The 26,806-nt window shown below is 39.2% G+C and overlaps 2 protein-coding genes and 1 non-coding gene across 3 annotated transcripts; all 3 read right to left on the bottom strand.

Moving 5' to 3' along the window:
- Window positions 1–2,191: 2,191 nt before the first annotated feature.
- On the bottom strand, window positions 2,192–7,006 carry LOC128377025 (ribonucleoside-diphosphate reductase subunit M2-like). Its single transcript, XM_053336904.1, has 10 exons — window positions 6,822–7,006; window positions 6,494–6,562; window positions 5,489–5,635; window positions 5,274–5,390; window positions 5,002–5,135; window positions 4,781–4,875; window positions 4,547–4,680; window positions 4,353–4,457; window positions 4,144–4,257; window positions 2,192–2,692 (listed from the first exon to the last, which is right to left on the bottom strand). Exons 1-10 carry the CDS (start codon window positions 6,909–6,911, stop codon window positions 2,540–2,542), a joined length of 1,158 nt encoding a protein of 385 aa, XP_053192879.1. The 5' UTR covers window positions 6,912–7,006; the 3' UTR covers window positions 2,192–2,539.
- LOC128377637 (small nucleolar RNA SNORD94) lies at window positions 3,312–3,450 on the bottom strand. Its single transcript, XR_008323344.1, has one exon. It is a non-coding gene; the product is annotated as a small nucleolar RNA SNORD94 (small nucleolar RNA).
- A 9,378-nt stretch (window positions 7,007–16,384) lies between the features above and the next one.
- On the bottom strand, window positions 16,385–23,951 carry klf11a (Kruppel-like factor 11a). Its single transcript, XM_053336902.1, has 4 exons — window positions 23,814–23,951; window positions 20,185–20,406; window positions 19,176–20,082; window positions 16,385–17,271 (listed from the first exon to the last, which is right to left on the bottom strand). Exons 1-4 carry the CDS (start codon window positions 23,844–23,846, stop codon window positions 16,976–16,978), a joined length of 1,458 nt encoding a protein of 485 aa, XP_053192877.1. The 5' UTR covers window positions 23,847–23,951; the 3' UTR covers window positions 16,385–16,975.
- Window positions 23,952–26,806: the final 2,855 nt, after the last annotated feature.

The raw sequence follows: 26,806 nt of genomic DNA, 5'->3' as shown, positions 1-26,806 counted from the left end.
TATAAACCCAGTAGAGCTCTGAGGTCAGATAGTTGAGGCCAGGGTTCAGACTAAAGATGGTGAAGCAGCTTTTATACAACTGGAACAAACTACCAGCAGAACTTAAATCAGCCCCAACATCTTTAAATCCAGGTTAAAAACGTTTCTCTTCTCTATTATTTGTGTGTGGGGGGGGTGTTTAATTGTATGTTTTAATGTTTTTCAGTTTTCACTATTATTGGGTTTTATTTTTATTTTTCAAATTGCATGTTTTTATGCAGTTTTTTTTTTTTAATTTTTCCAATTCTTAGTTAAATGTTTGGTTTTAATGTAAAGTGCTCTCTCTATATATAAATAAAGCTGCCTTAACCTATAAGCACGTCGTCTGCTGCTCCGGCGTGATGACGTAGTTATCGCCTGCTGCTCCGGCGTGATGACGTGGTTGTCTGCTCCTGTCATTCTGCTTAAGTTTCATTTTCCGGTCTCATGAGTTCAATAATAAATGATTAACTCAAGTTTGCAGAAGCTCGTGACCTGTTTTCACCTCCCAAAAAAAAAGTATTAACCCTTAAAAACTGTTCATATTCTGCCCTCACAGTTTGTTCCCCTCATAAAAAGTGTCTTTAATACATTTTAAACCACAGATGTGTTTAGAAAGCACCAATAGTCGATCTGACTGATCAATAAATGTGATTAAACCTTCACTGAGTGTATTTTCTTTAGGTTTTATACCACTAAACAGCTACTATCAAATAATATCATGTCCTACCTTACCTAAGACATGAAAATATAACATAGCAATAATTATTTAAATGTTATTTTATTTAAAGTAAAAATAACAAGAGCTTTATGGAGCTGTGGGGTTTACTGTATAAGATGGCATTAGAGCCATCATCAGTCTTCACTGCTACATCATAAAAGTAAATCCTCATAACTACTATCTTATTAAAACTATTAACTATTCATTTCACTAAAAGACATGTCAATAGATACGGGTCAAATGTGTCCCAGAACAGCCTCAATGGACTAAAATTTGAAGTACTGTTACAAAAGTATAAGATTTTAATATATTTTCATTTTTGTGCATTTTGAACCAGTCATCATATTTCACATTAAAAGACATTTTGGGTGTTTTTTCAGCTGTCAAATGTCAAAACAGTATGTAAGGGTTAAAGAGGAAGGACCACACCTGGAATGATTCCTCTTGTTCATACTGACTATTAAAACATAATCTTATTGAGCATCTGATTGTTTTAAGATGTTAACTAAGTAGATATGTCCTTTTAAATTTAGTATTTCTTCCTTCAGTTTCAGAACAAAATCATCCACCTGTTCTATAAAATCCAGTAATCTGAAGCTGATTCTGCTCTTAACTGGGAGTTTTCCTTCTCGAGATAATTAAACATTATTAACTGATTATGTCTGTTATTTGTGCAGATCTGAAGCTTAAGATCAACTTTTAAATGTTTTTTTAATTTTTTATCACAGGACTGTGGGTTTTATCCTCCATCACTTCCATTATAAGTGTATTATGAAGGGATCTACCAATGGTCAGTATGAACAGGAGGAATGATTAGAGCAAGAAAAACAGGTTTAATGTTCATTTGGGCTCCTGACTGAACTCATCCTTTAACATTGATATCTGTCTCATAAGTGAACAGAGTTGAAACTGTAGAAATGTAGTGACATAATTTCAGTGATGTAGTGATACAGATTGAGCCACCTTCTACTATATACTAGTTTATTTTGTGACATTTGTTATTGAAGAAAAAAAAAAAGCAACAGTTAATGCTCAATTTATGACTTTTTTCTCTTCCATGTGTAGGAAGAACAATATATATTTCAAGGCTGTTAAAGTTCAGCACTTTGATACATATGTGCTGCATTGTGCTCCCAGTTTTAGTAAAAGCTCTTTAAGTTATACACCACACACCGGCCCAAATTATTGATCACTTAATAATTGACAGATTAGTCAATTAGTTTTAGCTGTGCAAACTGCAATATAAGCTGTAGTTTTATTTTTGATTAAATGCTGGACTGCTTCTTCATTTGGAGCAGTGACCTCTTAGGGAAATAAAATAAATACTTCTTAAAATGTAAAAACCTTCTCAGCTGTGTGGCAATAAACTGAACAGAGGCGTCGACATACACAGTAAATGTGAGTTTATTACCAAAAAACCCCAAAACTCTAAACATTTCTGTACATATTTAAACTACATTAGACAAGTATTTACAATTTATAAAACAAATTCTACAAAGTTACAAAAAGGAAAAAAAGCACCTTAAAAAACAAAAATACATAAAACCAGAGCTCTGATCCAAACACTCAATATCGATAATCAATACATCTGATGAGTTTGGGCAGGTCTCCGGGCTGCAGTGCACTTATCTGTATTCTGACTGGCTGAGAAGTTTAATACTTTTAACCGTCAGCTAACAGCCAGCATCCTGAGACGCTTTAAATAGGTCCTTAAGACAAAGTCAGTTCAGAGTCGACGCTCCTCCTTCGACTGGAACGTGTGAGTCTGATTGTGGGTCCGAGCCCGTCCTCCTCTGAGCTCTAGAAGTCAGCGTCCAGCCTGAAGGTGTTGTCTGTGGTGCCGGACATCACGCCCATCCTCTGGTACTCGCCCACTCGCTTCTCAAAGAAGTTGGTCTTTCCCTCCAGAGAGATGTTCTCCATGAAGTCGAAGGGGTTCTCCACCCGGTAGATCTGCAGAGGAGCAAACACACGGAGAGGTTAGTGGAGGTAAAACACACTTTGATCCTGTTTATCAGAGCTGGGTTTGATCCCTCGTCTGCTGCTCTTCATCAAGTTTTTCATCTTTTATTTTGGTAGTTTTTTCTATATTCTAATTCAGGCTGGTTTGTGATATTGTGCTAAACAAATAAACTCGACATGTTGAGGGGAATCTGTCAATTAAAATATACCAACAATTATTTAATTCAATCTACTTTGGAGTTGTTAAATCATTATTTAAAGATCTACATATACACATCACAAAAGTTTTATAATTCAAGTTTCTGCAGCTGCATTTCATTTTTAGTTTGAGACCTCACATCAGTTTATAGTTAGCGGTTTAAAGAAAGCAGTTTTTCCTTCTCTCATCTTTAAATCAGCTTTAATGGATCAATGGATCAACTCAATACAACTAATAATGTAGATCTATTTTAAAAGTAGTCTTCAGGAGCTGCTGTATTGATTAGAAATTTAAATTCTGTTACGAAGTCTTTTCTCAACTTAAACCTTTAATCAAAATGTTTCTCAGGCTGTCTGTCTGTCATCATGTTTCAGGTATAAAAACAAACACCAGCAGCTGGTGTTGTGTCGGTCCGCTCAGACAGGCGTCTGTATCGTGCTGCTGCTCGTCTGACAGTGAACCACACGTCCTCTGATCAGAGCGACTGCAGCAGCACTCAGCCCCCATCACTGGCTGAGGTCCGTACCCCTGCGCTGCTCATCATCGCAGACCGAGACCCTCAAACACTAGAAAGATCTTATGCTGCAAACATTTGACTTCAATTAAAGCTGATAAAAATATAATGAACCTATTTTTTTTCTTATTCTAGCCTGTTGTCTTTAGTCCTCTGTGACAGTAAACTGAATATCTTTGAGCTGTGGATAAAACAAGACATTTGAAGACTTTATCTGGGGCCTGATCCTTGAACTTTATGGACTAAACAATGAAAGTAATTGTCAGCTGTAGCCTGGCTAAACTTTAACGCAAAATTTAAGATGTTTTATCTCAAATTCAGCTGCAGAAGTATTTGACATTCTTGGAGCTGTTACAGTTGCTTTGTCAAATCAAGCTTTGATCTGCTCTGACAGGACGTCATGAAGGAGTTCAGCAGTAACTTTAAATTTTGGAAATGTGAGGCTGACATATTTGAGACACTGGAATCAGAAAACTTGGACATTGTTGTCAGCTTATCGTCTAATCTTTGCACCTCTAACTTAATATATTATCCAAAATACACATTTACTTCAACACAGAAGAGTCTTTATTTCTTTATTTTTCTGCCAGTTAACAGAAAGAAAAATTAATGACACTAAACGATTAATTTATCAAAATAGTTTTCAGCTAATCAACTAATAAGAGGAAGAGGACAGTAACTAATCTTCTCCAGTTTAAGTCTTTTTGGACTTTTTTTAGACGCCGTTACCTTTGAGAAGCCGAGCTCCAGCATCAGTCTGTCGGCTACGAACTCGATGTACTGCTTCATCAGCTCACAGTTCATCCCGATCAGCTTCACCGGCAGAGCCTCGGTCAGGAACTCCTGAACACAAAGAGTTAAAACAAAAAGGACGTGAGCGAAAAGCGTGGAGCGAGCGAAGGAGAGAAACCAGACGGACACGGTCAGCGCTGACTCACCTGTTCGATCTCCACGGCGTTCTTGATGATGCTGGTCACGGTCTCCTCGGACGGTTTGTTCTGCAGGTGTTTGAACATCAGACAGGCGAAGTCACAGTGCAGACCCTGAAAGCAGCAACACACACAGTCAGACGGCCGCCGGCTTTAACAACAACCACATTTGAACGTCAGTCGGCTTCCTGTCGAAGACTCACCTCGTCTCTGCTGATGAGCTCGTTGGAGAAGGTCAGGCCGGGCATCAGGCCTCGCTTCTTCAGCCAGAAGATGGCGGCAAAGGAACCGGAGAAGAAGATTCCCTCCACGGCAGCGAAGGCTACCACACGCTCTCCTGTAGGAACAGAGACGATCAATACCCGATACGTGATCAATATCAGACCTGATCATGCAGGATCATGATCTACACGTTGAGTCTCAGTGAGCTGGCTTACCGTAGTTTGCTTTCTTGTTGCCGATCCAGTTGATGGCCCAGTCGGCCTTCTTCTTCACACACGGCAGAGTCTCCACGGCGTTGAAGAGGTACTCTCTGAGGGTCAGCAAACACACCGTCAGACACAACAGGTCAGCGAACACACCGCCACAACAGGTCAGCGAACACACCGTCAGACACACAACAGGTCAGTGAACGCAGCATCAGACTGCAGCAGCTCACCTCTCTTTGGCGTCCTTGATGTACGTGTCGATGAGGAGGCTGTACATCTCTGAGTGGATGTTCTCCATGGCGATCTGGAAACCATAGAAACACCTGGCCTCTGTCACCTGCACTTCCTGTGTGAAGCGCTCCACCTGGTGGTCGCACAGAGGAGGAGAGCAATATGAGAAAAACAGGCAGAAGGAATTAAACTGATCGTATATAATCAATAACTGATCAATAATCAGTCCTGGTCACATGTTCATGGACCGCAGGAAGTAGGAGGAGCTCACCAGGTTCTCGTTGACGATGCCGTCGCTGGCGGCGAAGAAAGCCAACACATGAGAGATGAAGTACCTCTCCTCGTCCTTCAGAGACTCCCAGTGCTGCAGGTCCTTGGACAGATCCACCTGAACACACACAGACACGCCATCAACATCCCATCATGCAACAGCTTTATACCAACTATGACAGGTGACGTCTGAGTGGCCGGAGTTCGTGTTTTTACCTCCTCAGCGGTCCAGAAAGACGCCTCGGCCTTCTTGTACATCTGCCATATGTCATGGTACTGGATGGGGAAGATGACGAAGCGACGAGGGTTTTCCTTCAGCAGCGGCTCTTCTTCCACGCTGCTGCTCTTCTTCTCGGCTTTGGGCTGAAGGGAAGTAAAAAGAAATAATCCATTAGCCATTTTGTCTTATATGTAGTAATGTTTATTTAATCCTTTTTCTTAATTCAAGTTAAATATACATGTACATGTTATTAAATTCCCAGTGAAGTTTACTGTTTCGGTGCACTGATGTTTTAACTGTAAAATATCATGCATTACATATCTAATTATAAATCCATAATAAAATTAATGATTACAGCAGCTCTATTCATTAAGTTTGAAAAACAGTTTTTATCTGAGTAACAGAACAAAAACAAAAAGTAGCTTCTCACATCTGAGAAACTGGACTCAAGATTTATAAACTCATTATGTTTAATGTTTTCTGCAGCTCTATTCAGCTAAGTTAAAAAAAAACAAAAACACTAAGTTATCTTTAAAAAGGAGAAACTCGTAGCTAATTGGCTCAACAACAATAATAAATCAGGTATAAACTTCCACTGCAGGTATATTTTCTCTAAAGATCATAAAATTCAGATTCTGCATTATTAATACACTTGCACATTACTGACATTTGATTTAAATGTAAATTAAAAAGCCTGCACGCATTACCGAGAGAAATAAAAACTAATCCTGCAGAATCAATCAACATTGAGACAATCAACCATGTAAATATCAGCTGTAGCTGTTAAAGTTAAAGAGGTTGAACAGTAATAGTGACACCGGTAGTAACAGCTGATCCATGTTGGCGCCAGAACCGGCATTTTAGGCGCCACATGATCAACAATACAAACACCACAGACTATCCAACATTAACTTTACTAACACTAAACACAACCAGCACGTTTAATAACAAGCTGTCATCACATATTGAAGCTTTCAGCCGCAGATTTTAGACTCACTTACCGCAGCATCGTCGAAGATTTTTCGCGCGGTTTTTGACGCCAAGATGCGCGTGTTGTTCAAGCTGGGAGGCTGAAAGATCAAATATAAGATATTAGTGATCAATAACTAGTGACCAATACAATACAATACGTTTTAATTGATTATAGGAGACAAAAGATAACGTTGATTAAATCTGGAGCAACAGGCTGCAGGCCTGAGTACAAACATCACGAATATTCACTTAAATCTACAGTTTTAACCTTTTAACATCAAACATGAGTGTTACGGTCAGTTTGGTCTGAGTGTTACGGTAAGTTTGGTCTTAGTTTTTCGGTCAGTTTGGTCTCACCGTGTTTTCTTTGTCCAGCGACATGTTGCTGATCTCGCTGCTGAGTTTGTTCTCATTCTTGACGGAAAGCGGAGAGCGAGCAGTAAGCATTTTGATTCCTGTTTGGTTTTCAAGGCGGACTAAATAAATAAAAAATAAGTTAAAGAAGATATAAAAGTTAAAACAGAAACTAGAGGAGCTAAACTAACAAGCAGAAGACAGACGAGCAGAGACTGGAGCGCTTTCTGATGTCCGCTCGCCCTTTTCTATTCCGAATTTGGCGCTTAGAACGCTACGGACCAATAGGAACGCAGCTCGTGCCGGCTCTTTAAACCGACGTAACGACGCAACCAATCATTGCGAGCGGCGGTCACGTGACACCCGAACTGACGCAGCGACGCAACCAGTCATTTGACTCCCGAACAGCTGCGAGGGAAATTCAAACAGGCTTTGTTTGTGCGGGGTTACAAAACGTCTCCAAAAACCTGCGTTACAAAACCAAAAAATGAGCCTTTACGCAACAGCCTAAATTTAGACAAAGAACACAGTAAATATTTACTTTAAGACGGTTAAAACATGATTTTTAAACAGAGTCGTAACGTTAAAAAATAATGTTAAAATGATGAAAATGCCAAAAAACAACATCCGTGTTGATAAATAATGTTAGGTTAAAACGTATTTAATTTGCATTTAAATGGCTATAGCTCAATGACACTTTCATATAAACATAAGAGGTCTGAATAGTTCATAATTATCAACTATACAAACTATATAATTTCATTTTTTACACACTTTGTTTATCATTATATTCATTTAAAATGGACTGACTCATCCAATACAATAAACTGTTACTGTATCTATATTTATGTTCGTTTTCAGTGTTAACATGTCTGACATTAATGTGTTCATTACGTTTTAAATATATATATGTGTGTTATATGTCTGATAGTGTTTATAATGATAATTACTGGATTGTTTCCCGCTTTTTTTTGTTTACAGTCATCTTTAGGCGTTGCCACCAGCTAAATTTAGCGCCAAAATCATTTAATACATCATTTATTATAAAACTCTGCATGTCTAGATGTGTATGCATTTTCCAAATATGAGAACTAGAGCTAACATTAACAGTTTTATCCTTAAAAAGTGTCAAAATATCAGAAACATAAGGATCCCAGTGATTTTCCGTGATGTCAGTCGTCACTTTGACTCGTTAAATAAAGATTAAAAGATTGAATTCTTGTGTGTTCGTGTCTCTGATGAACTGATGTGTTTTGTACCTTTCATTAGTTCAGGTTTCATTCTCAGAAGTCAAAGTTTAAACTTCATTTTCGCCTCTAATGTCGGAGATTATTAGCCGGATGTTTCTCTCCTCTACTGCAGGCGAAGATCACCTAGCAACTGTTTCCAGGTTACTGCAGAATGGAGAGCTCTGATTGGCTGAGCGGGGAGTCAACGACAGACAGCTGTAAGCACACGTCACAGTCAGACGTCACCTAGCGGCCTGGATGAACTTCTGTCAACAAATACATAACTAGTTTATAAAGGGTCCGAGCACGAAGTATAATTCATCTGCATTGTTCACGTTGTATAATGAAAATCCCATTTTGGGTTTTTTTTTTCTATTTCACTGTCGTAAAACGTGTAACGCAATTCAGCGCCACAAAGCGTCCGCTTGTTCCTTTATCCAACTTGTACAATGAAAAGTGAAAAAGGAAGTCGAGTGCTGGAAACAGCCTTCAAAGTAAAAGCGTTTTGAAGCATGTTGGCCGCAGCTGTCAGTCTAAGGAGAGCGAAATGAAAGAAATACAACCTAACAACAAATAGCCTGAATAATTTAGATAATTCATAACTGTTATACCGTTTTATTTCCGCCACTTTCCCACAACTGAGAGAGATAATCACCGGGATTTTCAAAGTAAACACACTGTAATGTACTGCACACTGGACATATATACGTATATATGTCTATGCTGGACACGGGCTTATCGAGGAGACATAAAATAAAAATTTAAAATTAAAAAATTTCGAGGAGCCATGTTTTGAACAGAGCTACAGGGAGTCAGCAGGGACAAGACATTACTTTACCATCAAGCACTTATTCAGGATATTAATAACACACACAAACAATCCACATTATGTTACATTTGAGCAATTCACTTTACAATGTTTGACAGATAATGTTGTTGTAGTTGTTTTTACTTTAGGTTAATAAAACTCAATTCAACTGCAATTTCTATCTGTTGTCCTTCTTATGGTTACATAATGAAATACAATGCTAATAGAAAGTCCTATACAGTGAATTTGAGAGTAAAAAAACAACTATTTATATGTAAAGCTGTATTTGTCCCTTCAACCCCGTTATCCTAGTCTCAACCCCGTCACATCTACATTTTCATACATTATTTTTTTTGAATGTTTAAAACAATAATTTAATGTTTGACTATTGTCTAAAATGTTGAGCGCTATCATAAGATCATTGATTTTCATTACAATTCTTCAGTTAAACTACATTTTTGATGAATAATGACAAGAGTGCTTTCACACATAGGTACATTTCAAGCTTTAGGATAGCAAAGATGTTGGGGAGAATAACAGTGACCACATCTTAAAATAATGACCAATAATAATGCCTGAGATGGGAAAATGTGTTTTTCTGATAGTTAAATATGTCCTTAATGCCGTAGGATATACATACAAATAATACATTTTGGTAAAAAATGTGAAAATGGCGAAGTCCAATTCAAACCAAATATTAAGCGCTGTTTTTTTGATGTATCAAATACTTATGCAATAAAATGCAAATGAATTACTTAAAAATCATACAATGTGATTTTCTGGATTTTTGTTTTAGATTCTGTCACTCACAGTTGAAGATACCTATGATAAAAATTACAGACTTCTACATAATTTGTAAGTGGGAAAACCTGCAAAATCAGCACTACTTTTTAACTACATCACTCATAATACTTGTGTATTTTTACTGTAATACTTTACATCAAACTCATAATATTTGTGTACTTTTACTGTAATACTTTAACTACATTACTCATAATACTTATATACTTTTACTATAATACTTTAACTACATCACTCATAATACTTTTACTGTAATACTTTAACTACATCACTCATAATACTTATATACTTTTACTGTAATACTTTAACTACATCACTCATAATACTTGTGTACTTTTACTGTAATACTTTAACTACATCACTCATAATACTTATGTACTTTTACTGTAATACTTTAACTACAACACTCATAATACTTATGTACTTTTACTGTAATACTTTAACTACATCACTCATAATACTTTTACTGTAATACTTTAACTACATCACTCATAATACTTTTACTGTAATACTTTAACTACATCACTCATAATACTTTTACTGTAACACTTTCATGTGCTGTACATATAATATTTCATGTATGTATCTGTGTTGTTTAAAACACTTTAAAACATGTATGTGTATTAATTAAGTAGCTGCGGCACCTTTTCCCGCCACGCCATGTCGCTGTTGCCATGGATACACCGCCTGAAGCCGGCTCTGTTTTTGTTTTTTCATTCACTCTTTTTTGGCCGCTGCTGAAAGTCGGTCAGTAAGGCAAGTGGGCGGGTGAGTCGTCAGCCAATCACGGACCTCCTTCGCATTCCAAACTCAACGTCGTCCTCTCTGATTGGTCACACCCCCTCAGCGCCGCCTCGGGATTGGCTGAGCGTTGTTACCGGGTAACGTGGGGAGAGAGAGAGCGGTTGTATAACACAACACGTAACGAGCCCGCTGTCGTCGAGCAGAAACTTCATATACGGGATGATCTATGTATGCGTTTACATAAAGCAATGCAGAATTAACCCCGTTTTCTAACCGCTCAGCAGTGTTTACCCGCCTTATATACGGTCACGTTATATCCTTGACCTAAATTCACGATGAAACGTCAGAGAGAAAACTGCTGCATTAGCCCTGAAAAAAATATTTATAAATACAGTTGACCTCTGGGAGTGTGTGTCATAAAGGTCAAAATGTACCAAGAGTCCTGTACAAAATGAATGAAAAGACAAACTTGTGTAACATTGATTTAAACGTAAATATCCTGTGATAAATCCTACATTTGATGCTTATTCTCAACGATAAGGCCATTTTTTTAGACTGTTATTTGTTTTATTTTATTGTAATGTGTACTAAATACTCATATCTCTCATTTATGCAAAAGTACAATGTTAAAAATAATCCTTTACAAGTAAAAGTCCTGCACAAAAAAAAACCTATTACAGTAAAAGTACATAACACACTTAACCTACATCAAGCTCTTCAAGTATTACAGTAAAATTATATAAGTCTTATGAGTTTGATGTAGTTAAAGTATTGCAGTAAAATTACATAAGTATTATGAGTGATGTAGTATGCAGTATTACAGTAAAAGTACTGCAGTATTATGAGTGATGTAGTATGTAGTATTACAGTCAAAGTACTGCAGTATTATGAGTGATGTAGTATGTAGTATTACAGTAAAAGTAGTGATATATTATTATATATGACATCATTAGATTATTAATAGTGAAGCATCAGTGTTAGAGCAGCATGTAACTGTTGTAGTTAGTTCATACTACTTTATATAAGATTGTCTATGAGTTGTATTTTAAAAGCTTATAATATTTTATATTATGTCGAGTACTGCCTTTACTGAAAAAGAACAAATACAACAATGTAAAAATACTTAATTCAAAAGTGTACTTGAGTAAAAGTACATAAGTAGAATCAGAAAAATGTACTTAAAGTATTAAAAGTCATTATATATATATAAAGTTAAATTATTACCTATTATATCTCTGGATTATTATGGATACTTTAACATTTATACTACATTTTAAGGCTGGCATTGGTCAGGGTGGAGATACTTTTTTTTTAACATACTGTCCGGTGATCATCAGAAACATTATATTTATAAACTTGCCTTTTATGTTATGTAAAATCTTAATGGAAGGAAACTAGTAACAGATGTCAGATAAATATAGAAGTAGAAAAGGAGCATAACATGAAAACACTCTAGTGCAGAGGTGTCAAACTCATTTTCATTCAAGGGCCACAAACAGACCAATTTGATCTCATGTGGGCCGGATGATTAAAAAGATGGAAGGAAGGAAGGAAGGAAGGAAGGAAGGAAGGAAGGAAGGAAGGAAGGAAGGAAGGAAGGACAAATGGAAGGAAGGTGGGAAGGAAAGAAAAGGAGAAGGAAGGAAAGACAGCTGGAAGGAAGGAAAGAATAAAAGTGAGGAAGGAAGAAAGAAAAGAAAGGAAAGGTTGGAAAAGAAGCCAGGAAGGAAAGATGGAAGGAAGGAAGGAAGGAAAGATGGAAGGATGGAAAGATGGAAGGAAGGAAGGAAGGAAAGATGGAAGGATGGGTGGAAGGAAGGAAGGAAGGAAGGAAGGAAGGACAGAAGGAAGGAAAGATGGAAGGAAAGAAGGAAGGAAGGAAAGATGGAAGGAAAGAAGGATGGAAGGAAAGAAGGAAGGAAGGACAGAAGGAAGGAAAGATGGAAGGAAGGACAGAAGGAAGAGAGGAAAAAAGACAGGAAGGAAAGATGGAAGGAAGGAAGGAAGGAAGGAAGGAAGGATGGAAGGCCCATATTATTGTCAGGTGTTATATTGAACCATTTAATCCAGGAAGTGGTTTTCTTCCATATATTTATAAAACCAGGAACAGGAAACAGGAAACAGGAAGCAGCAGCCGACAGACGCTGAGCAGCAGATACGAGCAGGAACAGGAAACACTTCTAATATTAACGGCTTCACTGACAGAGAGGCAAAGTTTAAAGTCCTCCACATACTATATTTTAACCTCTGTATCGTCCTCCCGGGTCAAATTGACCCATTTGTTTTGACTGTTCCTTCTTTCCTTCCTTCCTTCCTTCCTTCCTTCCTTCCTTCCCTCTTTCTTTCCTCCACCCTTCCTTCTTTCTTCTGTCCTTCTTCCTTTCCTCCCTCCTTCCTTCTTTCCTCCATCCTTCCTCTTTTCCTTTATCCTTTTCTCCCTCCCTCCTTCCTTACTTCCTTCTTTCCTCCATCCTCCCTTCCTTCCTTTCTCCCTCCCTCCCTCCTTCTTTCTTTCGTCCGTCCCCCTTTCTTCCTTCTGTCTTTCCTCTCTTCCTTTTTTTCTTCCTCCTTTTCTTCCTTCTTCCTCCCTTCCTACCTCCCTTCCTTCCTTCCTTCCTTCCTCTTTTCCTTTATCCCTTTCTCCCTCCCTCCTTCCTTACTTCCTTCCTTTCTCCATCCTTCCTTCCTCCCTCTCTTACTTCCCTGACTCGAGGACAACAGGAGGGTTAAAAAACAATCAGAGCATTTTACACTTTACTTTTTCTGAACTCTGAACTGCTTTTATTAGCTAATATTTGCTTTTTATTTTTCATTTTAGGAATAATCATTTTTTTAGTCCTCATTTATTACTATTTCCTTTTAATGAACAGGAGCTTTCATTTCATTTCATTCTGTGTGTAAAACTACTCTAAATGACAATAAAGTGAATCTTGAATATATATGAATTAAATATTTTAAACCACAAAACAGGCTTTAATAGTTTTTTTCAGACTTTTGGGATTTGAGGAAAATCAAATTAAATCAATGTACTGAATTATTTAGCCAGTAATATGTAAGAATTTGGAATATATATAGCCCGATCATTCAAATTAGTCATCTTCTATTGTTTCAAACAGTACGTTCCCAATGTAATATAACATCTTCAGGAAGTAAGAAGAGTGGGAACTGCCACTATTTCTCTAATATTGATGAGTTTATTGGCTGATATACTCACTGCTTTGGCCTCTGCTGAGCTTGGACTCCTTTGTGAAAACCTAGAAGTTTGGCGTTTCACCTGTAAAATGTGTTTTTATTCATATGAAATTTAGCCAGTAATATTTTGTAATAGTTTATTTTTGGATAGGGACAGTGCATATTGATGAACATCGATATGCGACATCTCTGTAAATATGCCGGATTATAGCAAAGTTGCTAATTTGCATCCGTAGTCCCTAGTGAGTAAAATAAATATAAAAAAGAATACAAATCTTTTATGTGTAAGTATGTAATATGTAAGTATTTGTAATAAATGTAGCCGATCATTCAAGTTAGTCATCTTCTATTGTTTCAAACAGTAACTAGGAACAGGAAGTAAGAGCGGTATATAAAATGTGTGTAATTGTGATTTCTCATTTTTCTTCTAATTGCTTTGTATGAAAATGTGACTCTTGACAAATATATAGATAAAAACTGTGTGGCACCATCCTTCTCTTTTTCTTTCCTCTGTCCTTCTTTCCTACCTTTCTTCCTTCTTTCTTCTTTCCTTTCCTCCCTTCCTCCCTCCTTTCCCTCCTTCTTTTCTCCCTCCTTTCCTTCCTTCCTTTCTTTTCCTTTCCTTTCCTTTCCTCCCTTCCTCCCTCCTTTCCTTCCATGACAGATTTAATTTAGATATAATAAAATGGTCTTCAGCCTCATAACGCATCATTAAAACTAAATCGACATACAAACTAAAGCTGTATTTAGTAGTATTTATTATAATAAGAGCTAATTTTCCATTTACAGGTTCCTATATTTCCGGTTTGTGTATTTTGGCCATTTATTTTTTGACTTAACACATTATAAGATTTTATAGTTTTTAGGCTGCCAAATGTTTATTAATATGCACGGTCCCCTGGAGAATAAACTAATAAAATAAGTGTACTTGTTAAAATGTTAAAACTATTTCTTTAACTCAACTTCAGTAAACAGTTTCCGACTATAAAACTAGCACGCATACTAATTTTCAGTTTTTGTATCTGGTGAAATGTTAGAAATATAATTTTTATAATATAAAAATAAATCTAATTATAATACTGATGACGTAATTAGCATAATAATAATGAAAAAGAACAAATCCTCACGTGTTTTTGTGGTAAATTGTTTTATTATAAAAGCCATACTCTTCACCATCGCTTTACAGGCAAATGTTCAGAAATGGGATTATTTCGATATAAGCTGTTATTATTAAGAATAACATTTAATAACATGAGGTATTTTCTTACTGGCTACACTATGGGCCAAATCAAGCTATCAAAAAGAAAGAAAGAAAAAAAAAAAAAGAAAAAAAAAACAGCACTTTTTTTTCCTCAACAAATGTTTATTAAATAATAATAATGTGTAAAGCAAAAAAAAAAAAAAAAAAAAGAAGATAGTAGGTAGTATCACAGTGAGGAATACTGTCCACTGACATTTTTAAAATATCAATAAGTTGTACTGTCAATAAATGCAGATTGGAATACACGTAACATTCATATAGATATCAATATATGTACAATATTTACAGTCACAGACGAACTGAAGTAGGCTAATAATAGAAGCACGATACAGAGGCTTTGGCAAAAAATTAAAAAAAGAAAATGTAAAAAAAAAAAGAGAGTGCATACATTTGCTAAAACGTGACATATACACATGAAGTAAACATGATTATACACGGAGAGAGAGTACAAAAACAAGCAAGATTAAAAAAATCTAGTGCAATGTCAGGTTTTTGTTGGTTTCTGTCCGTGGATGAATAGCAGCCTGTCGCCTTCCTGTCCTCCTCCTCTTCCTCTTTTTCTTCTTCTTCTTCTTCCTCCGGTGAGTTGGTGGTTGTAGTTGAGAGTAAAATGTCCTGAGCAGGGCAGGAAACGTGTTCCTTCCCTATATCGGTGGCTCCGGCTACGTCTACGCGACCTCGACTCGGATAACTGCGGACGTTATACCGACCAGTTATTCACGTTATTAAGATTTAAACACTTACGTCTTAATAACGTGAATAACTGTGGCTCGTATTTTGTTACAAAGGTTTGGTAGTTGGTGATTGTTCCACATTTCATTCAATTAATAACTGTTATTATTAGCTAGCTAGCAGACTCTACTAGTTTAGTTTTTTAAAGATTTCTGTAGATGCTAATCGAGGTTGTTCGGTATATCGTAACTTTTTTTTTTTGATATGAAATGAAATACCTCAGTAATTGTCGGATGTTTTTAAGACGAGGTTCTCAAGATTTGTTGATTTGTTGTCCCACATCGCAACTTGCTAACATTTACATTTTTAATATCTTAACCACGCTAACTTCTACGTTCTGGTCAAAGTCCAGCTTAGCCAGACAAACTGAGTCTGAGATAAGGTTGGCAACCGTCCCGTAAAATACGAATTAATCCTGTAAATTACGAATTAATCTCGTAAAATACGAATTAATCTCGTAAAATACGGACTAATCCCGTAAAATACAAATTAATCTCGTAAAATACGAACTAATCCCGTAAAATACAAATTAATCTCGTAAAATACGAACTAATCCCGTAAAATACAAATTAATCCTGTAAAATACGAATTAATCCTGTAAAATACGAACTAATCCCGTAAAATACAAATTAATCTCGTAACATACGAACTAATCCCGTAAAATACGAATTAATCTCGTAAAATACAAATTACACTCTCAAAATAGCAATTAATCTCGTAAAATACCTTAATCGTCCTTTAAAATACGGAATTATCCCGTAATTAGAAACTAAAAGACGTGTTCTGTATTGACGTGATATTTTGGACGTGCCTTGTTACGTGTTGATGAGAATCTACGAGAGAAATATTACACGTTTGATTATTAAGACGTTTGCGATTTGTACGAAGTAGACAGAAACCGCCTGCCATGATATGTTCCACGACCCCAAACAGAGAATACGTTTCTTTTTGGTCATCTTGAGTGAAAATGTAACTACGATACGATCACAGATGAATTAAAGCGAACTGGAAATAGCGGAAGTTGCTCAAGTGGAACGTGTGGTCACAAAAAGTCACTTCCTGCTATAAAAAAAAACTACCTTACTTCCTGTCCAGCCCTGTTGTTGGTTTCCATAGTAACCTGTTTAATCAATGTTTAAAACGTTAACCATTAATTTGTTGATCTGAGAGCTGTAAACCTTTCCCGAGTCGGTGTGTAGACGCAGTCGGAGCTGAAATTGTGCAGCAGCTGAGTGTGATTTGTAGAAAAGCCTCCTGATGTGGCTGCTGGAGCTGATCCAATCAGTCTCCTTCAGCCTGTAAGAGTCTGGCCAGCGGCCGTAAACCCCCCCCCCCCTCCCCAAAAACCCCGGGGTCCTGAGTTGGCCCTGTAGGCTCCTGATTGAGTCCATTAGTTGGCTGCGGGGACCAGCATGCCGACAGGAAGCACGGGGCCTCTGTTGGGGCCCTTCGGCAGAGCCACTTTGTTGAGGTCACAGGTTTCGGCGGGCCATGACGACGCCCTCTTGGTGGTCATGTGTCGCCGGGTGTGTTTCGTCAGGTGGTCGCTGCGCATGAAGCGGCGGTCGCACACGTTGCAGACAAACTTCTTCTCTCCGGTGTGCGTGCGGCGGTGGCGGGAAAGCTCGTCGGAGCGGGCGAACTTCTTGTCGCAGCCCTCCCAGTGACAGCTGAACGGCTTCTCACCTGCGGAGAGGACGGAGGGAGACGTTAGCGGACAGGAAATGAAACTGTGATCTGGTTTAAGTTTCTGTTTCAGAGTTAAGGGAGCTGTGAGATTTATTTTTAGTGAGTTTTCTGATTAATCTCACCTGCTGTGTTCATTATAATTTATTTACTGATTTCATTTGTTTAAAATCTCTTAAAATGTTAATTATTTCTCCTGCTGTGTTTTTACTGTCCTCTCTCTTTTTGTGTGTAAATCACATTTTTTATTTTTATTTAGTTTATTTTTAAAAACCTCAGAAAATGTTCCCAGGCGTCTGATCAACAATCGAAAAGTAAAATATAGACATAAAGAGAATAAAGAGCTGAAATATTTGCTCTGATTTCACTTTGATTTGATTTCAATTGATCAATTTCTGTTCAATTCCTGACGGAGTTTCCCACACATTCATTTATTTGTTCATTCAGTATAAACACTGACGCCACATATTGATTTTATATTAATAAATTAATTTAAAATGAGTGAAATCTTATTGTATTGTAGAGCTGCGTGCCCCTCCTCCTCCTCCCTTCTTCTCCTCCCTCCTCACATTGTCATCGGACCCGTCTCTGACTCGCTCCTCCTCTCCACTCACACCAGTTCATTCATCCTGCCGTTGCTGCGCCACGTCTAAAATCTCACACGATCGTTAAATATCGACGATTTTCTAACTGACGATGATTTTTTATTAACACGATAAAGACCGTTACCGAGGAGACGCCGACGTGCATCAAAACCCTGAATCCTCATCTCAATCTTCAAAAAGGACGTCTGTGTGAAAGGTAATGTTTGTTGTAAGAGTATCGGAGCTGTTTTAGAGCTGCGTGTGTGTGTGTGTGTGTGTGAGTGTGTGTGTGTGTGTGTGTGTGTGTGAGTGTGTGTGTGTGTGACGGTGAATACGAGCAGAGCGGAGTAAAGGGGAAAAGTGAGCAGGAAGTCGTCAGTCTGGCAGTAAATATTCAGGTAATAAACGCCGCAGGTACTCAAGATGAAGAAAAGTCTCGTCTGTCACTGCTCCAGACTCATTTAAGGTGGACTGACCTTTAAGGTGGATCTCAATCTCAATTTTATTGTCAGTCTCAGATTAATATCTAGCTGCCTGAGTTCGGCTCTCCCACCCCTCCCCTCCCCTCCACCCCAAATCTGTCACCGAGGGGAGACGCTGCTCTCTGAATTAAACACGATGATGCTCAGGAAGCTGAATCCAACCCGAGGTAACGATGAAAAGAAGTCAAGTCTGATAAGTTTGTCTTTCTGAGCACAGCTGCATGCTCTTTTCTCATTTACTGTATTATTTAATAACTAATTTACAAAGTGCTGGTGTGCCTGGAGGTTCGGTTACATCAGATAAATATGAAATAATGTCTTAAAATATTATAAAAGAGTTCTTCAGATTCATCCTGAGAGTTAAAATTTCTTCTTATTCTACAAATAGTTTTCTGTCTCATTTTAACTGCAAATTAAAATCAATTAATCAATTAATCCTTTTTTGACCCTCTAGTCGTAATGATATAACGAGAAAAACTAGAAATTCTCACATTTCAGAAGCAGGAAACGAGAACATGTTTATTATTTGTGTTTGATCAAAGAGTTAATTGATTACGAAGATTGATTAACTGACTAATTATTTCAGCTGTCATCATGTTTAAGTTTCTGTTTTAGAGTTTAAAAGGAGCTCAGTGATTTTATCTGATGTGATTTTCTTCTTTTTTTTTGTTTAGTGAGTTTTCTTTTTCTTGTTTTATTACAGATTACAATCACCTGCTGCATTCATTGTAATTTATTGAGTAAATACTAATTAAGAAGTTTGAAATCTCTTAAAATAAATCCTTTCCTTTCCGAAAAAAAGAGGATATAGTAGCGATGAGATCCCTCTGACTCGTACCTGTGTGTGTGCGCAGGTGAGCCTTCAGGTGTGAGCTCTTGAAGTACGTCTTCTTGCAGCCGGGGAAGTTGCAGACGTAGTTCCGCCTGCGGGAGAAGTCGGCCTGCGAGGCTCCGCCGCCCGCTCCTGACGGCATGTAAACCGGAGCCGGGGCCAGCGGGAGGAGTTTGGTGTTGCCCAGCGTCATGACAGTCTGCGGGCCCTGCGACGTCTGGGACACGGGCGCCTGGGGGACCACGAACATCACGGTCCCCTGCGGAACGGCGGAGCCCACCAGGAGGGGCTGGGCGAAGCTGGAAGGAGACTGGGGCAGGATGGGTTTGGGGCCCCCCTGAGTCTGCACCTGAACCGGAGTCTGGACGAAGGCGGAGATCATCCCCGTCCGGCCGCTCACGGGGAACACCTGGCACAGGACCGGAGAGCCGGAGACCGGAGAGGAAGAGGAGGAAGACAGCGGGGAGGAGTGAGGAGGAGATAAAGAGGAGGCGAAGCTGTGAAGACATGGAGGAGGTCCGTCCTGCTGCTGCTGCCCGCTCTCCTGAAGCATCTCTGGAGTTTTGGGTGGCGGCGGCGGCAGCAGCAGTGTGGAGGTTTCCGTGGGCGGGGCGGCTGCGGCGGGGGGAGGCGGTGTGGGAACGGCGAGGCTGTCGGCCGTGTGGCGGATGACACTGGTGGCCATCGCTCTGCCGGGCAGCGCCACAGAGGACGACTCCGTGTGAGGAGGTGGAAGCGCCGAGGTCTCTGAGGTGACGGAGCAGGAGGGTCGGGGGAGGCCACTGTGGGAGTCGCTTAGGAGACCGGGGCGGGGTAGGAGTGGTCTGGAGGCGGGGCTTAGAGCGCATGTGGTGGTGAGGACAGCAGTGGTAGAGGCCTCAACGAAGCTCGGACTGTGAGGTGGAGTCATACACTGAAGGAAGTAACGAGAAAGAAATTAATATAAAAACATGTAAATGAACAAAAATCATTTATTTACATGTTTCATGATTAAATCTGTTTCGTTGTTTCTTACCAGAGACGACAGGGCGATCAGGTCCTTGGTGTTGTCTCCGCCTTCCGGGTGGAGCTGGATGGAGTCACAGGAGTCGGAGGTGGGGGTCAGCGGGCGGGGCTTGTGCGACCTTTGCCCCCAGAAGCTCATGCTGACCAGCGCCTCCGCTGCCTCCAGGTCGTGATACTCGATGCTCGGCTTGTGCTCCATGATCGCTACCGGCCATCCGTCCGCACAGTCGACCTGACGAAGACAAGAAAGGTCAAAGGTCAGTGGTGGGCAAAATCTGCTGAATGTAGCCGAAAGAGTTTCTTTTTCTTTTTCTTGCTCAACGGAGACGATGAACGAGGATTCAAAAATCAGCAGAAATCAACCAGAACCAAAAATCAATAAAACTCTTAGTCACATTTATTTTTTCCTCCTTTTTTAAAGTTTAATATTTTATATTACGATTAATGTGGCAAGGCGAGGGGGGGGGCGAGCGTGCTTAGCAAAGCTCGAGAGGGATAGCAGCTGCGCATTTCTTCGTTCTTTGTTTGGCATCGTCAATTTTTGCTGCTAACTTCGGGTCTAACCTCCTTCACGTTTCTGGAGCTTGACTCATGGATTCGACTCTAAAATGCTGTTGATTTCTGAATAAATGGATATTTTTGGTGTTATTTTTGGGTATGGGTATGTTTGAGTGGTTACCGTGGTTACCGTGTCAAAAATAAATCTTAAAAAATAAATAGATAATACTTAAAAAAGGGAAAACAGTGTTGTTCCTGCTTCCCAATTGTTGAACCTACAGAGAATCCTCGATAAGACTCTCCGCTCATTTGAATGGAGGATAAAAGTGTTTAATCGTGCGGTTAATCTCACATTTCCTCATTATATTAACATAAAAATCTCATAATCTTATATTTGAACATCGTTGGAAATTTGATCTAACACGACACGCTACATTAACATAACTGCTTTTAATGTTTAAACATTTAACATTTTCACTTTCAATTTAATTCAGTTTCAATTTAAAATGTAAACCTGTAGCAGCTCTTCTCACTTAGCATATATTTTACTGTACATTTATTTTTTTATATTATTCAGAATTACTTAATTTTGTGTATGTTTTTGATTGTTATACACTTCAACACTAAGATAAACCTACTCAACAATAAATGGATTAAATTCGGATTCGGTTTTAGAGCCGCTAATTTATTTTTAAATGATTGTGTTTGTCGGTTTGCATCACATGACAAACCGAGCGGGTTGTAATTACAGCGTTTGACCACCGAGTTAAATTAAATGTTCCTGCACTGATCCTCACAGAAAGTACGTTAGGAACCACGTTAGGAACCACACTGATCTACGTTCTTCTTCCTTTTGAGGAAACGAAAGCATGCACCCAAACTAATTACAAATGATGTCACTGCTCTCTCACTTCCTCCTGAGTCATATCGTCATGATGAGAGAAAACAAAAAAAATATGATGATGACACTTTAAAAAAACGGTGAGAAAATAAAAATTACACCCAAATAAATAAATGCAGGGGGTGGGGGTGAAGAGGAGGAGGAGGAGGAGGAGGAGGAGGATGGGGAGGGGGTAAAGGACAAAGTTGGCTGGCATCTGGCAAATGCTCAGCTGCACGTACAGGAAGGGTGGAGGGAGGGCGAGAGAGGGGCGAGAGAGCTCGATAGATAAAAGGAGAGAGAGAGATAGAGAGAGAGCGAGAGAGAGGGGCCCCACTGCAGCGAGCGGTGGCCGGGTGCACCCAGAGAGTCTCGACCTGAGAGAGCCGAGGGGAACCTCCCCTTCGCCCAGAATAGATGACGGGAGGTGGCGTGCCAGATATTACACCCCCTCACCCCCCCCCCACCCAAAAAAAAGCAAATACAAACCACGCCCCCTTCCTCCTCCCACATTAACATGCACAGACTCGCCCAAGAGAGAGATAGATAGAGAGAGAGAGAGGAAGCTCCCAACAGGAAGTATAGTTGGAGAAAACAAAGTCAATCTGTTGCAACAAACGCACACACACACACACACACACACACACACACACACACACACACACGGGCGCTGTGATTTCCCACGCGCAGGATCACACAAACACATCATCACATAATCAGATTACAGCAGAGCAAGAAACAATGCAGGCATTTATTCACCGGGCAGAAATTAATGCAAAAATCTTTCATTTAAAAAAATAAATGTTAATTATCATATAAGATCTGTTTAATGCTGCAAAAAAAAAGTCATTTATTTTTTATTGATTGAACTTGGATGGTAGACTCTTTTATTTTTCTATTATTTATTTCTATGGTTATTTTTGGTGTCAGTTTGTGTTGATTTTGGTGGTGTGTGTGTGTGTGTGTGTGTGTGTCTTTGTGGTCCTGACGTGTTGTTCTGCTCTGCTGTCTCTTTGTTGTGCTCAGCTGCAGGTTTTAAGAACAAAAACTGAGCCCTGAATGAAGCTGTTTTAAATGTTGACAGTCACATTCTTAATAAGATAATAACATTTTAACATTACAGTGTCATTTAAGCCAAAAAATTGCCCCCAAAAGAAGCAAAACAGCTTCTCAAATGTGAATATTTGCTTTTTAAAGCAGGAAATTGAATATTTTTAGATTTTTGACAGCAGTACAGACAAAAAGAACAACACAATTAATATGCAAATGTGAGCTTTAGAGACATTTTTAACTGTATTTCCTGACATTTTTAATTAAGCAAATGACTCCTCAATAACAGGAATAATCTGAATTGAATAATTACAGCTTCACACACATGAACATTAATTGTATTTTGTCATATTTAAAAAAAAATGATAGTCAGATTAATTATATTTTAACACTCAAATAATGACTGTTGTATTACTGCATACTTTATGATTAATCTCAAATAAAATCAACACAAACATAATTAGCTGCAGCTCTAATATTAAGGTTAAATAAACCCTCCCACACACACACACACACACACACATACACACACACACACACACACACACCTCAGAGCAAGTAATGATCCAACAACAAAGACAATCAACTAGAATCTGATTTCTCTCATAAACAATCAAATGAATCGATCAAAAACCAGCAGATGCAGATTAAACATAAACACAAATGATCTAATTAGTTTGTGATAAAAGTGTCATGTTTAAACTTTGTGATGGAGGGATGCAATGCAGTGATGCAACTGTTGTGAATACACACATACACACACACACACACACACACATAGGAGACACACACACACATACACACACACAAGAGACATATACACACACACACAGGAGACATACACACACTCTCACACATACACAGGAGACACAAAAACACAAACACACACACACACGAGACATACACACACACACTCTCAAACACACAGGAGACACAAACACACACAGGAGAGAGACACACACACACACTCACACAGGAGACACTGGGTTCAGTATGACCTCAGATAAACCAGCCGACATCAACATATTAAGACAAAAGCAGCTCACGTGGAGCTCAGGTTGGAGCGCGAGCAGCTGACCTGAGAGCAGTGTGTGTCGGTGTGAGAGTGCAGGTAACGTTAACGGCTAAGTCTGAAATAACGGAAACAACTTAATGAAATAACGGCCGGACAGCCGTTAAACCGCCGGTGTGTTGCCAGGAGACGGACTCACCTGACAGGAGCGCTCCGCCGTGACGCTGAGCATGAAGAAGAGTTAAAAGATGTGCGACTAATTCAAAATAAAGACAGAGACAGTAGCGGGAGAGCGGAGCAGTCAATAATAAGCGCTGAGCCTCTGCCAGCAGACTGGCTTCAGCTGAGTGGAGCCAAAAAAAAAAAAAAAAAAAAAAGCGAGAAAAAAAACACAGAAACAAAATTCAGAGCAGTCTGGCGGGTGGTAACACGCAGCCAATCACAGGCAAAGGTGTAGCGGGCTCTGACCAATGGGAGGCGAGGCGGTGCGTGATCAGGACGTGGTCGCGACGCCATTGGCCCGAGGCGGGGTGCGTGGCTGTCGGGGGGCGGGGCCGCGGAGTCAGCGGTGTCAGAGTAAACCCGGTGAACCCGGCCGCGCGCTCGAACTGGGGGAAAGGTTGGGAAGCAGACAGGCGCGAGGCGGGACCGCGACACCCGCGAGGACGCGCGTGCGCGCGCGCGGAAGGCATGTACAGAGCAACTGCACATACAATATGATGAACATACATGTGCACTGTTAACACAAGGACGACAAGATAACAGGAAATACATGAAAATATGTGATTATTCATCAAAAATCATCCTTATAAACACAATTATAGTGTTTATTGTCTGTTTGTTGGTCAAGAAAAATGTGATTTATGTCTGAAATGACAATCTGTGAACAGTCTGCAGTTTATTAGAATATTATGGGCAATAAAAACATAAAATATTAATAAAATGTCTTTAAATGTATTCATAAATAATGATATTGACCCTTTTTCTTTGTTTTGTTGGTAGTTTTCTTTGTCACAAACACACAATATTCATTATGCCTGAAATGACATAAGATATTAATAAACACGTCATCAATTTAATTTATTTAAAAAAAAAATTAATAAAATGTATTCTGACATAACTGTGTTGATGATTTTATGTTTTTTTAAAATATTTACAGCCTCATGTTTTGCTTCTGACAAATGTGAACTGAAGATTATTATGATAACGCAAATTATAAAATATGTGTGTGGCCAAGTGAAAGCTGACATAATTACTTGATCAATCGATGAGCTGATTGAGAGAAAAACAATCTGCATCAATTCTGATTATGATTTAAGTCATTTTTGAGCTAAAATGCTCAGACGTTATTGATTTCAGTCTCTTCAGTGTGATTATTTAGTGACTACACTGAATAACATCTGACTATCAGACAAAACAAGCAACCTGGATACGTTACAATGGCCCTGAGACTTAATGATGGCATTGTAATCTAGAAAATGATTATCAGATGAGTCGTTGGCTGCACAGTGACAGTCTACCTGTGTAAATACAGCCTGCTGCTGCAGATATGAGTCTCATGTAAAATGCAGATGTAAACAGACGAGTGTGAGAGCAGGGAGGAGAGGAGATGGCTGTGAACTACAGTACCACTTATTTTATTTTTTTCCCAGAGCATGCATGCCCAGTCAGACTGACTGCAGCTCGTACACATTGCTTTAATTCGCTTTGAATTAGTGAAAAAATAACATCCTCAATCTGTCTGGTTTGTCTGAGCAACAGTTCAAAATGTATTGAGTTTAAATTTAGTCACATACGACAAAGAAAAAGGAGCAAATCTTCACATTTGAGAAGATAAATCAGAGAATATTTGGCATGTTTGCTTAAAAAATGACTTGTTGCTGATCAATTAATCATGAAGCAGCTCCAGTCCCAAAAGAATTAAGCAACAGACATGCCATCTGATCAATAGACAGATATATAAACAGGTAGAATAAATAAAAATATAATAGACTATTTGCTGAGTTTATACTGTTCAGTGACGATAATCTGCTGTAGTATAATATACTGTATAGTAGTGGATATTGTTATGGTAGCAAGGTGCATGATTATCTATGGATATTATAGAATAAAGTGTGCATTAAAACATCATAATTAAAATATAGTGTGCAACAGTATATGCAGACAGACTCTAGTTTAGTTTCTTTCACTGATTAGATTCAATTCATTGTTTTCTGATCTTTTGGAGGCAGAGAAGCTCCTACAGCTGGATAGAGGACAAAGCTGCAGCTGTGTTTGGAGCTAAGAAAATACCATAAAAAAATAAAAAGAATAAAAAAACAAGACAAAGAGACTGAATTAGTCATCCTGGTTCTTGTCTTTAAAGAGTTGACATACAAACATATTGGCTGCAGAGCAAAGAACTCCAGCAGAAGAGAAGAGAGGAAAGTCCACAAGCTTTTTTTTTTTTTTGTGGTGGTGGTGGTGGCGGGTGCAGTCGTGCATCCCCGCCCCCGCCCCCCACCACCTCTTCCTCTTCACGTGTGTGCAAACACTTGTGCACGTTCAATTCTGTCAGTAAAAAGAGAACAACAATAATAATAGAGAGGAAAAAAAAGGAGTAAAAAGGAAGTAAAAGATAAAGAAAGAAAGGAGATACAGACAAGGTAAAGGCAACAACAGGAAAAAACAAAAAAAAAGCTCAGGTCCTGCAAGCTCGGAGGCCCCTCAACATATTTTCTTATTGTCTTCTTCCTGTAACATTTTCCTCTCTGCTCTCTTGTGAGTCCAACTACCTCTCCTCCTCTCTCCCTCCCTCCTCCACCACCTCCCCCATCCTCCTCCTCCTCACCCCCTCCCTCACCAGGCCGATGAACCCGGGGACTCCTATGCGTCGAGGTTGTAAACAGCCTCTCCAATAAAGAATTCCAGGGCGGGGCTAGGAGGCAGCCAGAGCCCCCCACCCCTCCTCCACCTCTCCACCCCTCCACCCCTCCACCCCTTCATACTCCACACGCCGGCCCAGCACCGGCTCCTTTGTTGTGGCTGCATGTTAACCCTTTAAGCTGCTGTGAGTAGAGGCTGGAGGTCGAGCCTTGCCGCCACCATCACCATCATCATCATCATCTTTGTGACATGGACAAACAGTGGAGGGAGGGGAAGGAGAGAGGGAGGGAGGGAAGAAAGGTGGAGGAGGGAAAGGAAAGGAAAGGA

The sequence above is a fragment of the Scomber japonicus genome, chromosome 17 (genome assembly GCF_027409825.1).
Source record: "Scomber japonicus isolate fScoJap1 chromosome 17, fScoJap1.pri, whole genome shotgun sequence".
NCBI lineage: Eukaryota > Metazoa > Chordata > Actinopteri > Scombriformes > Scombridae > Scomber > Scomber japonicus.
Note: the sequence above shows the minus strand (reverse complement) of the source record. Positions and strands in the feature narration are given on the sequence as shown.